General features: G+C 38.5%; 1 protein-coding gene across 3 annotated transcripts in view; it reads right to left on the bottom strand.

Moving 5' to 3' along the window:
• Positions 1-432: 432 nt before the first annotated feature.
• LOC120798873 (cadherin-12-like) overlaps positions 433-14,826 on the bottom strand; it is an 87,677-nt gene continuing 73,283 nt past the window's right edge. The window contains exons 12-13 of one of the 3 annotated variants that reach the window (XM_040143657.1): positions 864-1,125; positions 433-788 (exon numbers count right to left, since the gene is read on the bottom strand). In XM_040143657.1, the coding sequence (XP_039999591.1) occupies positions 512-788; positions 864-1,125 (539 nt within the window). In that variant the 3' untranslated portion in view covers positions 433-511. Of the gene's footprint in view, positions 1,126-14,826 lie in introns of all 3 variants that reach the window. The other 2 variants (XM_040143658.1, XM_040143656.1) reach the window with 2 other exon arrangements.

Here is a 14,826-nt window from a genome sequence, read left to right as displayed (position 1 = left end):
CCTCATCTAAGAAAAATTCAGCTAAATCAGTCTCTAAATGTGTCTAATATTTCTTTAGATATTATACTCTGGACTAAAGTGGTGGACTTGCCAACTGACCGAGTGATCAACAGATATTGCCACCCTGAGTGCCCCTAGCAAAGCTACGAAAACAACGTGTCATTTCCTGGTTGAATCACTGCTGGGAAATGATTTGAAGAAACTTAGGACTTGATATCGAAATCAAAACTTCAGTTGAAGATATTTTTATTAAGTAACATGAAATAAAATACATGTAAACATATAGTACCTCAGGCACTTTGAGGAGCTATCAAGTTTACCTTTACATGCACCTGTAGCTAGATTCTCTGCTCTCTATTTACCTGGCCCACAACTCTACCTCACATGGACGGCTTTCTGTAAGGTCCTCTCATCATTCTAACCAGTACCTGTCACAGTAAAAAAAACGTGTCTAAAAAAGTAACCTAATTCCCACATGGTGCCCAATGACTTTCTGCTGTTCAATTTCCTCTCAGCTCTCCTTAGACAGAGTAGGCGGCTGTCTGTCCAGGATGCTAGCCAGTGTTTTGAACTGCTGTCCCCAGTCACCAAGGGAGCTAAAATCCCCTGAATTGTCAATTACCCATGACTCCTCAATGGAGCTGAGCGAGCCAGCCACAGAGCCATCACCCTCATAGGCATAGGTTGCTAGAGAATCATAGGGTGGAGCGGCACATCCCTTCTGGCTCTCCTGCAGCCGGTGTTCGATGAACTCCCTGATCATTTCAGCATCACCCTCAGTCAATCTGCTACGGGAAGAGAGTGGGGCGTTGTTGTTCACAGCGACAATAACATTGGCTGTTTGACGATGAATGTCAGGTGACCTGATATCATCGCAGCGACTGCTGAGATGCATTAGAACCCCGTCACCGTAGCCGTTTTTTTCCTTCTTGGAGATGCTGCTGTGAGTGCTGGTGTGCTGTGAGTGTGTGTTGCGCAGAGTGCCCATGTCAAAGGCATGAGTGTCCGCCTCGCCGCCACCCTCATCGTCATAGTGAATGACATTATCACGAATGTCTTCTTTTGATGTCATCAGAGTTTCCTTCTCTTTGTGGCGCCTCTGGCTCATGTATAATGCTGCCATAACTGCAAGACACAAAGAGAAAGAGGTGATTGATTAGTTGAAAAAAAAACATTTATACCTCTGTAATATATTCTGCCCAGTCTCATTCTCTTTATTTGCATGTCTTAAGTTCAACCAGTGCTCTCAGTTTTCTCAAGCTGTTTTGGAAGGCTGAGACTTCACAACAGGAAAGTGTGTTTGCTAACAATTTCTGGCAACAATCTCTGCTTTAAAATGAACTCTCCCGAATCCAGCTGTTCTATCATGTATTTTATTTCAGTAGACAAATCAAAAAACTGATGGATCACAGTTTAGGGTATCCTGATGGACACTCCCAGGTCAGATCCAGGGTAATTTGCTCTGTTCTCATTTGGAGTCTGCATGTTAGAAATGAAAACTGCCAAAACTGAGCACAAGCAGCTTTGAAGATAACGAGAAGAGGAAGCCCTGCTGCTTCCTCAAATCTCACAATTCCTCATATAGGCACACAACAATGATTAGGCTCACATTTCTGTCCTGGACTGCTCTCTAAAGTCCTCTGTGTTTACTTATCTGCCAATGCACTCACTCACTTTATTACAGTAATATACAACCCTAGAGGAAATGCAAGGGGATGTTGTTGTAGGATGCAGCAACTTCTCATATTTTTAATGACTTTAATTCTTTCAGTTATGACATAACAGTGAAATACCAATCCTTGTGTTCATGCTGTGTCCACACAGATACCTACTTCCCTAAAACATTCTCTTGTAGAGGCCATTCTAAATTTGGTTGTAACATTTATGTAGATGTTGGACAATCAAAAAGCAAAGATATTTCTGCTTTTAGGAGCTTCTGCTGTGTTGTTTGTGACATTGTTTCCAATGGTAGGCAGGCAGTATTAAGATAATGATGATATAGTGATATATTGAACTTTTTCATTTGTATTCATTTTATTTTGCAACCTGATATATACTGTGTTTTACTTTTTTTTTTTTTTAAAAACAGTTCACTGTGTATCATGATTCAGAATGGTTGGGACAGCAATTGAGAAAAAAAAAGCCACAACTCTGGCAAGTACTTTAGGTCCAACAAGTCCCTTAACCTAAACCACCATATATAGGTAATTTGTCTGTACCCTGTGATATGACTCATTGGAGCTTTTCTTCAATTAGTGCCTTTTGGTGGAATGAGATATGCCACCTACAGTATAAACCATTAAAAATCACAGTTGAACAATAATTAACTAACCCTTTTATGATTACATTGCTATAGTAAAGGTTTGGTTAGGTTTAAGCCCAAAAACGACCTGGTTACGTTTAGGGAAAGATCATTATTTGGGTAAAAATAAGTCCTTTTTTAAGATTAGAGGACCCTCATTGTTACGTTAACATGTGGGTAAGGTTACAGAACAATCGTGGTCATTGTTAAAAGAAATGATGTTGACTATTGGTTTAAAATGGGAAACAAACAGAGGTCTCTTGTGTTAAAATCCAGTGTTTTGTCGACCTATCCATACATGGACTCTTGCTCTATAAATTTGTCACCAGACTTCCTCCTTGTTCCCATCATACTTGCTACAGCCATGTCATGGGTACAGGGCTTTTTTCACTTGAATGTAAACATGCTGTTTTGGGGCATCTGCTGAAAAGATTGATGCTGTCTCACATGACTGCTCAATGTGGCTTCACAATAAAATGCAACTATATGTTGTAATAAGCTTCTTATGGGGTAATTTTTTTATGGGAGGACAATCTAGGCTGAATCAGAATCAGCTCTGCAAAATGTAGTTGAGACTGACAACAGACAGTTTGAATAGCAGCTTGTTAATGTTAATTTCACATAAGTGATTAAGATGAAATCGTTAAAACCTGGACTTAAAGCATGAGTTACAATGCCCCCAGGTCAAAGTAATAAAGTTGGTGAGAAGTACACTAAGATAGCCAATCATAATGGTGGCCAGATCTATAAAAAATAAAACCCTTATTTGAAAAAAAAATATGGCTTTAATTCTCTGCAAGTATCACCAGCTACTTGAAGCATTAGAACATTAGAGAAGCTGCCTCAGCTGAAACCACATCCAAAACAGCCTATTGTAGGTGGGAACGAATCAGTCAGAAGGGAACCAGTAAAACTAATCTATTGGACCTGAAGAAAACAGACATTTGAGCAAGTGAGAAAAGCTACAAATAGCCCTGATTTACTGGATCAGAGCTCTGAAATTTTTAAAGGATCCTTAAACTTCTCTGCATTGAATGCGGAGATAGATCTACATCTGCTTTTTTTCCCCGCTTTAACAGATCTCTGTTAGCATTACTTTTGCATTTAGAAAGACTTCCTTTTTATTAGCCAACATGAGCTTAGTCTCTTACTTACTTAGCTCTTGTTTCAGACTTGATGTTGACCCTCAAACCCTCTTGAAAGTGGTCTTGAATCAAACTTGTTGGGTTCTAGCTTTGGAAATGACTTGATTACTGCTGCTTTCTTGAGGCAGAATTTTTTTTGGGTTTTTTTTTTTGGCTACTTGGGGGCAGTGGAACAAGCTTAAAATATAACGTTGACATAATTGCCATATCACCTCCATAAGAAGTCTAATATTCACAACTTTTTTTCTGGTTTGGTCTCCATTAACTCCTAAAAAAATATCTGGCTTTTTAGCTGCTAAATGCTGCACTACATTCACGTACTAGCCACTATCTTTTTCTGCTGTTTGGTGCTGGGCAGGTAGTGTACAGACGGTTTATCTGAGCTTTTTCACCTAAAACAGCAAGAAAAGAAACTGCATAAAATGAACATTTGTGCTTTGTTTTGCAGAGCTGACTGTTTCCCTCACAGGACAACATAAACCAGCTTCTGTTTGTTGTGTCTCCGGACGATTTTTGAAGCAGCCACCAAAGGCACACAAATGGATTAGTGAAAGGAAAAAGGCGGTTTAGGAGACTGTTGTCTGTGGCAGATACGGCATACAGAGCAACACATAGTGCAGTGGATTATTTTCAAAACTTGGTTAATTCAATAACAATGACCAGGCTTTCTCATAAAGCATGCATGAATTTAAAGATCAGTATATTATACACAGCAAGTCAATATATCACACAAGCTGGCTTAGTTATTACTTATTTCAGCTGTTTGGGATATAAAAATATAAATACAGTATGCATGAAGCAGTTCTGGTAGAAATATAATGTTGTGAAATTAATGAAACAACACTGATCTGTTTCACATGGGAAATAAACAATGGTCTCCTGTAGGAATGTCATGTTTTGTTGACCCATGCTCCTCCTAATGTGAACTTCGCTGCTCTATATACTAATGATACAGAATGGGGCAGAACACATCTCGAACCTCCCACTTTTCATAGCAGATATGAGACTGAAAGTGACACCTTGCCTGCACTAATTTTCGCCAAATACTGTTCAGCCAAAACATCAAAACCGGTAACTGATTTTAATGTTGTGTATCTAAATGCTAGAAACATCATCTGACAATACAAGGCTTATACAGTTGTTTATGGAATCCCAGATCCTGACATACTTTGACCTTGCTCAGCACTGATCCCTGCTGAATTGCCTAAAAACATTCATCCCCCACCCATCAGTCAGATGCTCAAAATGAAGAAGAAAAACCCAAAATAAAGCCTTAATAGTTATCTTGCTGAGTATATGACAGAATGGTTGAACCAAGATTAAAAGTAACTGCACTTCTTGGAAATAACTGCTGCCTCAAATGACCTAATTATGTTTTATCCTGGTTTACCACTAGTCTCCACTTCCTGCATCATCCAACCACAATATTAAACATATTCTTCAGATCTTTTTCATTCTCCACAATTAAGATTATATTATCTGAATCAAAATTCTGCATCAGTGCGGTTTCTGTGCAGTAGAATGACTATTAACACAATGCTGTTTTTCTTCTTCCAGTGTAACTCTGGTAATAATAATTGATTTAAGAAAGGACTGTGTATTGGACTGAAGTCAAAGAGTCAACAATCAAAGATCTCATGATCCATATATGATCTTTTTTCCCCTTCTGCTGCTGAAAGTCATCATTGGAAACCCTACATGCAGGTGTGTTGTTATACCCCCCATCCACCATGCCTCATTAGAAAAACCAATTGTTGGATCTGTGAAACAGATCAGTGCACAGAGAAGGAAAAACAACATCCCCTTGGGGTATGTGCTATAGAAACTAAACAAGGTCATAGTGTAGACTAGGGGCTGGGTTAATGGGGGCTGCTGGTATGTTCTGGAGCATACTGATGTTTCAGCATGTTTAGTTCTTTGGGAGACTTAATAGAAAACTGTCTTTTGTCTGCAACAGAGCTTTTTTTGCGAAGCATTTGTTGCTGGAGGAACTTCCAGAATGTTACAACTGAAGATTGTGAAAAAGCACAGGTCCAGAAATAATAACAAAAGCACTACAGTGGGTAAGAGGGGAATTTGAAAGTGGTGACACAGTCTCCAATCTGACTGTGAAAAATCCATCAACTGAGAGCCACTTGCTGTTTATTGACATCATTTGTGAATGACTGCTGTTTGGTCAATTAAAAGACAGGGTTTATATGTGACGTTTATAAACTGATTTCACAACCACTACAACTAAAAGAAAAACTGTTAATTTCAGCTCAGCTTCAGTCGTTTTCAGTGAGCTTAGCATTTTCCCTGCTCAAGCAACATAAATAGGCTACTGTAACAAGCATTTTAGCTGTTAGCTAATTATCTACACCATTGTCTTAGTCTAATGTTCCAGAAGAAATCCAAAAACAAATTGTTTAATTATGCTGGTGTTATAATAGTATTAGCCTTGCTAATTTTAACTTAGTATAATAAAAATTGAAACATAAGGGGCTAAGCGGAAGAGCTCATCTTAGATTATAACTGTTGGCAAAATGGTAATGTTAGTAACGTTAAAGAGCATTCCCAGAGCCCTAACATCAGTAACGTTATATAAGTGGACCTTGGAATAAGTATGCTAGCTAACATTAGACTCCATGGATATAATGTTAACACCTAACGTTATATCAAAATTGTAATGGCTAGTGTTCGCAAAATCAAAACAACTCAACCTGATGAGACTAATTAACCATCCCAAGCTTGACATATGATCATATAAGCCAATTAAGGTTATCTTCAATTTCCTATGATCAAAACATAGAAAAGCAGCAAATCTTCACACTGGTGAAGCTGAAAGCAGAGAGCGTTTGGTATTTTTGCAGAGCAAATGACTTTAATGATTTTTCACCTAATCGTTTCAACACTAAATTAAATGCAGGAATTTTGAAACATTTCCAGCATTGTCCAAAATACAGTTTATTAAACAGTGTATGAAATACAGCAGTTCTCACACCCCCTAAATGCACAGCTAGGACCCCTTAAAATCTCAAAACTAAATTTATGGAAGGTCTAGAAAATGTAGCCACACATTAAGACTTGCATTCGTATGTAACTTTTGATTTTTTTTTTTTAACATTACAATAAAAATATATTGTAATCATAGCATTTGAACCATAGTGTGTAATTTAGAGCGCGTCCACTGTGGTGCGTTGTCACACAGCACAAGCTGCTGATCCAACGTCAAATGCTGCAAAATCTCTAAACTAGCTAGCGGTTATCTGCGTCAGTGCTGATGTAAGATGAAAATGTCGAAGAGGAAACAAACTACACGCAGGATGTGGTTTCCAAATCAAATGTTAGGTGCATCAAAGGGCAAATTGGTCACGCCAACGTCAGCTGAATGCAAACAGGGTTTTCCACCACCAGCAACAGCCACAACAGGTTGCAGCAGAAAAGCATATCTTCTCTATTATCTGTGGATTTAAATGGACCACTGTGAGGGAGTTGGGAAGCATCCCCCTCACTATAAAAAAAATACACATGCACATTGACTGTGTAAAGTTAGACAAAACAGACAAATACAGGAAGTTCATTTTCGTTATGATGTGCTTTATTTTGTGAACCTTTACTAATAACTCTCTCTTAGGGGTCTACTTCGGTAGTGATTGGGGAGCAGAGTGAGATACTTTGCTTATGCTATATCAAGCATGATAGATCTGTGTTGGATTATGGTTGTGCTTTGTTTAGATCCGCAGCTCAATCTGTCCTCAGTAAACTTGACCGGATTCAGGCTAAGGCAATTTGAGTGTGTAGCGGACCTTTTAGAACAACTCCCACCCCTGCTCTTCTGGTGGAAATGGGAGAGTCCACATTAAGGATCAGGAGGATTAAATTGGGTTAACATTACTGGTTCAAATTAAGTCATTTTAAGCACTGCTTCTCAGCCAAGTGTCTTTTAGATGAATACTGGTAATTTGCTAGAAGAGAGGGAAAATTAAGTTTTTTTAGTTGTATTAAACATCCTGTGAGAGATATTAATTTAAAGATTTGTGTGGTCTCCTGTTCCCTTCTAGCTCCTCTTAGAGCCTTTCGTGGATTTATTATTGCTTGATTATTATTGATTACAGATAATAAAGATTCCAACTTCTCATTCGAAACTGTTAATCAACATGTATATTAAATGAGTGGTTGTTCGTTGCAGATATTTACTGATGGTTCTCAGGATTCACTTTTGGGAAAAAATAGAGTGTCTGTGTTCACAGTAGCACTGATGGCAATCCTGTGGGTCATGTGGTGGATAGAGGAGACCAAACACAAAAACGCTGTCATCTGCTCAGATTTGGTGCTGCTCTTAAAAATGAAGATAGGATAGAGAAGAGGTGATGTAGTGCTGATTTTTTGTGGGTACCAGGGCATTCAGGAATACTGGGCAATGAAGTTGCAGATAAAATAGCTGAAGAGTCTCTTGCAAGGGAAAATGTAGATTTAAAGGCTATCTTGGAAGACCTGAGTCCCTCAGCGTCTTTAAAGAATTTTAAAGCAATTAGTGGCAAAAGAAGTGGAGGGAAGACACGGTGAAAAGGGAAAGGTTATATTTCAGCTCTAAAAGAAGAGATGAAGTCATCATGACCAGGTCATGACTAGGTCATTGTGGCCTAGCAAGCTGTTTGAAAGTTATCGGCAAGCATTGAGATGGTTTATATTCACACGGGAGTCCAGAAAAATAGCGTTATGCTCTTCTTGGCTGTAGAAAGTACAGAGTTGAAAGGCAATGTTTCAATGCAGTTGAAATTGAAACATTGCTTTCTTTTGGGAACAACTATCAGATAGGTGGGAAGGCTATTTTGAGTTTTTTGGATTATACTAGATTATGCTCTAGAATATGAACTGAAATGACGGGGAGGGGAGAATTATGCGTTGTAGCATGCAGCCTGTCGGAAATGTATTTGAAGAAGAAGAAGAAGAAGAGGTGTAGTGTGTCAGAGAGAGAGGGGGTCAGGTTGTGTGTCACATCTGATGCTGGAATCTGCTGCACCTGTTAGACTGCCGTTGTTGTCCAGCAGCCTACTATATATTTTTGAGATTTGTGGAACTTTTTGTAACTTGCTCACGGTCACTTGTAAAAATCAGAGCTCTGGAAAAAAATCGCTGCTGGACTGATGCTGTTCATTTCTCCATCATACTTTACACCTCAATTTCGCTGGCTTTCATTGGGTTTATAAGGGTTCCCCACCATCAAAACCTTACAACCACATATTGAGGAATTTGATCCTATGCCTTTTGTGGCCACCTGGATTAAAACTGACAATCACTTTTCAATTTCGTGGATACTTGTACAGAAAACAGTAAAGCCAACTGAACCAAGGCCTTTTTGATCCATACTTTCTTAAGGTAAGACACAGATTCTTAGCTGTGAAAAGTCTTGCTAGTATAGTGGCTGACCCTAATAGCAAACAACAACAAACAGGAAAGAAATTAAGATGCAATGTACTGAACAAACAAGATATAAAAGTAAAATTCAAACTATCTTGTGCAGCAATATTAACATGTCACAGGTGCATGATAGCATTTACAATGCAGTGGACAGGCTTAGGTATTTATGTTATCTAAAAAAAATTTGCAAACAACTGCATATTTGTGCAAGATAGAAATGTGGGCTAATTGGTTAATACGTCTTATTTCTGCGATGCTGCTCTCTGCATATATTAAACGTTCAATAATGTAAACCGATCCATTTACTATATATCAGAGAAAAAAAATAAAAGTCCTTAAACAGTCCTTAGCCTATATCGCTACACTGACAAAAAATAAATCAATAGAAAAGGCAACTACACTTGGATTACACACAGTCGGGAAATAATTTCAGAAAAAAGGTCTTCATTTTTTAAGTTCTTTTTAAAAGTTTTCAGTAACATTTGTTGATTGTTTTGGGGAAAATTTGATATAGCATAATGGAGGTTTATTTGTGTGGTGTTCTTGTATAGCTACTTGGATCTTGTATCTGATGTATGCCTACTCTGTTTAGGAAGTCCCGTCCATGGCACCAGGACCCAACGATTATCACAGGGTATCACACACTTTTATGGAAGTATGAATCTTGGATATCCATTTGTATGTGAAATACTTGTATTCAGGCTGGAGCCATTATGGAGAATGGCACATCCAATTAGAGCTCTTCACTCATCCACTCAGGTCCTACTAACTGTGACCGTAAAAAGAGACCTTAGTCTGGCAAGTTCCAAAATATATAAACTATTTGGCTCCAAGTAGGGTCCTCTTGTGTTGTCTCTGATCATGTTATCTTGAATATCATCACAGGTGCAATTCTTTTTTTTTAGGTGGTAACTGGGATGAGTGTGGATTGTGAAGTACAGTAAAAATAACATGTATTGCTACTCTTCTCGACTTCAACAACACAAGTATATCTTTCATTGTTGACTGCCCTTTGGATTAAGACAAATTAACCTGGAGTCTATTCAGACCTAGTCTGACGGTCCTCGGGTCCCTTCTGGATTACGTCTGTTATTTTGAAATTTAATTAATGCACATCATGTTCGGGTAGGTTTTCCAGAGATCGGTTTTGGTCCAGTTGGGAAACCTTTGTCATGAACATCACATATAGAAGCATTCATACATTTTTAACAATGTTATTTTCTACTTTAGATGGATAAAACACAACTGTCCTGTGTATCCAAAAACCCAGGTAACTTCTAAACTACCTTAATTATCCTTAAGGAATTAATACTGTGGTTTATATAAACTTTTGACCATCATTTCTCTCAGGAAAATAAGATTGTAGGATTGATTGTTAATTGCTGAGATCAGGGAACTAAATCGTATAAAGAAGTCAGTTGGGGCAGAAAAACATAAGCAGTCAGGAAATCAGACAGGTTGTAAACAAACCCCCGCAGACACAAATTTGGAGGAGAAAATGAAAGTGAACAGTAAACTTATTAACCAAACTTTTGGAAACATCCATCACAGTTTACAGAAACACTTCCTGCAAAAATTTGACCCACAGTACTTACTGTAGTTATGTGTACACAGTTTCCCTGTGCAATTAAGGTATAATTTTTGGACATTTGCTACACTCACTCTCAGTCTGACCAAAAGTGGTTTAGATGATCTGGATAAAATGTTGGTTTGATGGCTGCTCGCTTGTTGTTGTTCATGCTGCCAGAAATTACTCAGAAATTACTTTGAAGTTATCATATATGATAGGAATTGTGGTCATAGCTACAAAATACAAAACATAAAACAATAAAACCCAAGTTGTAATAAAACACATTGATACCTTACGGATTACTGTACAGATCTTCAGTTCAGATCTTCAGTGCTGAGTTTCAGAAACTATGTATAACATCAGTCTAAACATGGAAATAGTATTTGATTCAAATTTTAGCTTTTGGCCTCAGGTATGAGGGTTGTCCACTCATATTACCTCCAGCTAATAAAGACCTCAAAATATCAACTTTGCTTCATCTATGTTGATCCAGAAAAGGTCATGTACGCCATAGTTTTTTACGCTTGAATTACTGTAACTCAAACAGCTGTTGCTGAAAGAGCTGCAGCTGTTACCTAATCTTTCAACCAAGACTACGTAACAGAAACAGAAAGTTACCTACAATGGCCTCCGGATTACTTTGGGTTTAGAAAACACCTTACTAGCTGTGTCAAAATCCTGACAGAAAACCAAAGGTGAATTAATCGGCTTTACATTCAGAGCTGCTGTGCTTTAACTGTCTGCCTCAGTAGTCAGTCATCCTTTTAAATCCCTGCTTAAAACATTCCTTCAAATTCTTTTCTGTCATTTTTTTTCTAAGTTCAATCTATTTTGTTACCTTGTGGCTATTATGCTATACTTTTTTCTCTGTTCTGTCTTGACGTTTTTTACTTGTGTAAAAGAAGCTCCAGCACTAGATAAAATTTAAGACCATGATCATGTTGCATCCTTGATCTAGTGCTTGCACGAGTTGAAGAGATTAATTGACTAATAGGAAAATAAATCAACGACAATTTTGACAATTGAATCTTTTTGATAATCTATTTTGAAAAATTGCAATACATTTGATGTTCTCTGTTATATCACTTTAAACTGAATATGTTTGTTTTGAAAAAGAAGTGATTTTAAACATCAGTCTCATTACAATTTCCAGGGAATTATGAGGGGCATTCTTTACTATTTTCATATATTCTACTGACTAAACGATTAATCAAGTTGATCTATTATGAAACTGAATGCTACAGCTCTCAAAATAAGTCTTGATGGCCTTTAATTGTCTGGATATATATATTGTTTAACATAAATTAGTTCTAGCCACTGGACAGTTATTCATTTTATTTATTTTATTTTTGGCGTATTCTCTCCAGCTCGCTTACTGCCGTGGTGTTTTTGCCCTGAAGGTAACAAGACCTAACAGGAAGTTAATAAAACAGTAGGAGATGCCAAGTCAAAGAACATTCCCCAAGGAGGACAAAAAGCTTTCTAAAATCTCTTCCACAGTTCTGTTATTTAACAGCACAGATAGCAGCAATTTTCTTTGTCTCGTTTCAAGGGAAAACATAATTCTTATAGACAGGCCATATTAAGATACTAAAACTTCATAAATTAACACCAAGCCAGGATTCTTTTATGCCTCCCTTCCTCTTCAAAGTGCTATATTGCCATCATGACCTATTAGGAAATTTCTCTTTTTGTCAGGGATGAGAGAAAAGTGGATGTTATGTGTTAGCAGCTATTAGTCCATCCTCCCTTCTCTTTCTTTATGTCCTCTTTAAGTTATCCTCCCTCTCCACAGAGGACACCAATAAAGAAAGCTACAATGCCCTCAGGAGGCTGCGATTCTTCTCTCACATGCTATCAGTCAGTCTACACACATACACACACATACACATGTACACAGAGAGACATGGGGTGGGGGGGCTATCAGAGTGAGGGCGGGATAAAGAACTACTTTTGCACCGCTTTCATTTCATTTCTGCTGTATGTGTAATGTAACACACATATGTCTTACCAGAAATATGAGCACACACATTCAGACACACAATCAGAGTTGTTTACATGTGGCCCTGCTTGCTTTCACTGTGGTAGGACAGGTGGTTATGTAACTATAATTCTCTGTAACAGAAGCAAAAATTAAATTAGATGAAAGGAAGGGGAAAAAAAAGATGTAAATGAGGAATCAGCCACTCTGAGCTAACACTTCAAAATCTCCCTGTGCTAATTAGAGGCTTGTCGTGGGTTGTTGGCACCCTCTAGTGTTACAGTACATGCATTTAAAATCTGGATATAGGAAGTGTTCCTTTACAGGTCAACAAACTGTTAACGAAACATTCCCATATAATGTCATTGTGAAGTTAAGCATCTCAAAATACACTGAGAGAAATTCCTTAAAACAATCTTAAACTATAAACCCTATTAGTAATGCAGTATTTAAAGAGTAGGGAACAATGCAGGGTAAGTTACAAATAAAATACATTTACAATACAAGGCACACATTAATTGTTATGTGGTTAAAGTGCTGACTGGAGGCTTTAATTTAAAGGTGTTTACATTCACAGATAAACAGTTTGGGAATTGTAGCTATTTTTACAAAAACTCCAAAACAAGTTAGCAGAGCCATGTTTACCAGCTCCTTTCTATCATCTGTCTGCCGGCCTGGACTGGCCATTGGGCATACCAGGACACATCCCTGTGGGCTGGTGGACCATCAGAAAATCCATAAAGTTTTTACCGGCCCCCTCTCTGTGTACCTGTCATTTTGAGCACGCATGAGAGTGGCTGCATGTATGTTCCAGGACTGGGCTCACTGGCCAAGTTTCAGCCTTCACCAACTATAGAAGCATTTGGACAGTGACACAATGTTCATAAATTTGCCTTCGTACACCCACAGAGTGGATTTAAAACAAAGCCATCAAGATGTGATTAAAGTGTTGACTTTCAGCTTTAATTCAATGGGTTTAAGGAAAATAGCACATTAACCGGCAATTTTATACATTAGAGACATTTTTACATAGTCCATCGTTTCAGAGGCTCAAAAGTAATTCGACAAAGCAGCATAATTATAAATATAACGCTTATTTTAGTACTTGGTTGAAAATCCTTTTCATTCAATGACTGCCTGAAGTCTGGAACCCATGGACATCACCAAATGCTGAGAGTCCTCCCTAGAGATGCTTTGCCAGGCCTGAAGGCCACCGCCTTCAGTTGCTGCCTGTTGGTGGGTTTTTCTACCTTTAGCTTTGATTTCAGGAAGTGAAAAGCATCATCAATTGGGTTGAGGTCAGGTGACTGACTTGGCCATTGAAGAATTTTCTATTTATTTGCCTTCAGAAGCTCTTGGGTTGCTTTCGCAGTATATTTTGGGTGATTATCCAGCTGTACTGTGAAGCACCTTTCTATCAGTTTTGCAGCATTTGGCTGAATCTGAGCAGATAGTATAGAACTATACACCAAAGAATCCATCCAGCTACTTCTATCATCAGTCATCATGACCATGCCATAATGCTGCCTCCAACATGTTTGACAGATGATGTGGTGGCTTTAGCTCATGAGCCGTTCCTTTCCTTCTCCATATTCCTCTCTTCTCATCATTCTGGTACAAGTTAATGTTGGTTTCATCTGTCCAAAGAATCTTGCTCTCCAAAACTTGGCAGGCAACTAGAGGTTTTCCTGCAAAGTCATGAACAGCTACCAAATGCAATATCAACACTTGAAACTTCAGACATTATATCGGCTTAAAGGTAGGGAAGGGACTCAAATTCAAAGTCAAAGTCAAATTCAGCGAATATCTCCTCATGACTAGCTTTATATTCCGTTTGTTTACTGAATAAAATCCAGTGTTCCTACACAGCCTTGGCTCTGTAAATGGGAAACAAACAAAGAGGCTTGGATCGACAATTCCGACAATTCCAGCCAGTCAGCAGTGATTGTATTAGTGCACAGGAAGTGGAAAGGGATAAAAGGGGGCAGTGGGAGTGAGAGACAAAGTAATTCAGGGGCATGTTAAGTGCTACACAATAGAGAAGGAGAGATGGCTGATTAAGAGCCTAAGATGAGAGAGTCTGAGGAACAAAAGTTGTAACAGAAGGGCTATGACCAGGCGAGGGGGAAAACCTGTATTAACATCGGTGAGGCTTTCCAATAGTGGAGACAGAATGGTCGGACTGGGAAAGATATTCAGCCCTGGGCTTATCCGCTGGGACCGGTCTACAGCCCAAATGACAGGCACACAGAGAAGGTTGGTAAAAAGACTGACGGGGCCACTAAAAACGTAATGGATTTTGTAATGGTCCACCAGTCCATTGATGCAGCGGCCCACTTGACAGCCCGTACTCTCGATGCTCTGTTTCTTCTTGATGGGTGGCTAACACTTTTTTTCCTATGTTTCACAGGGCCAATTGATCAGT

Source organism: Xiphias gladius, chromosome 14 (assembly GCF_016859285.1).
Source record: "Xiphias gladius isolate SHS-SW01 ecotype Sanya breed wild chromosome 14, ASM1685928v1, whole genome shotgun sequence".
Taxonomy (NCBI): domain Eukaryota; kingdom Metazoa; phylum Chordata; class Actinopteri; order Istiophoriformes; family Xiphiidae; genus Xiphias; species Xiphias gladius.
The sequence above is the reverse complement of the archived record's forward strand: the minus strand, read 5'-3'. Positions and strand labels throughout refer to the sequence as shown.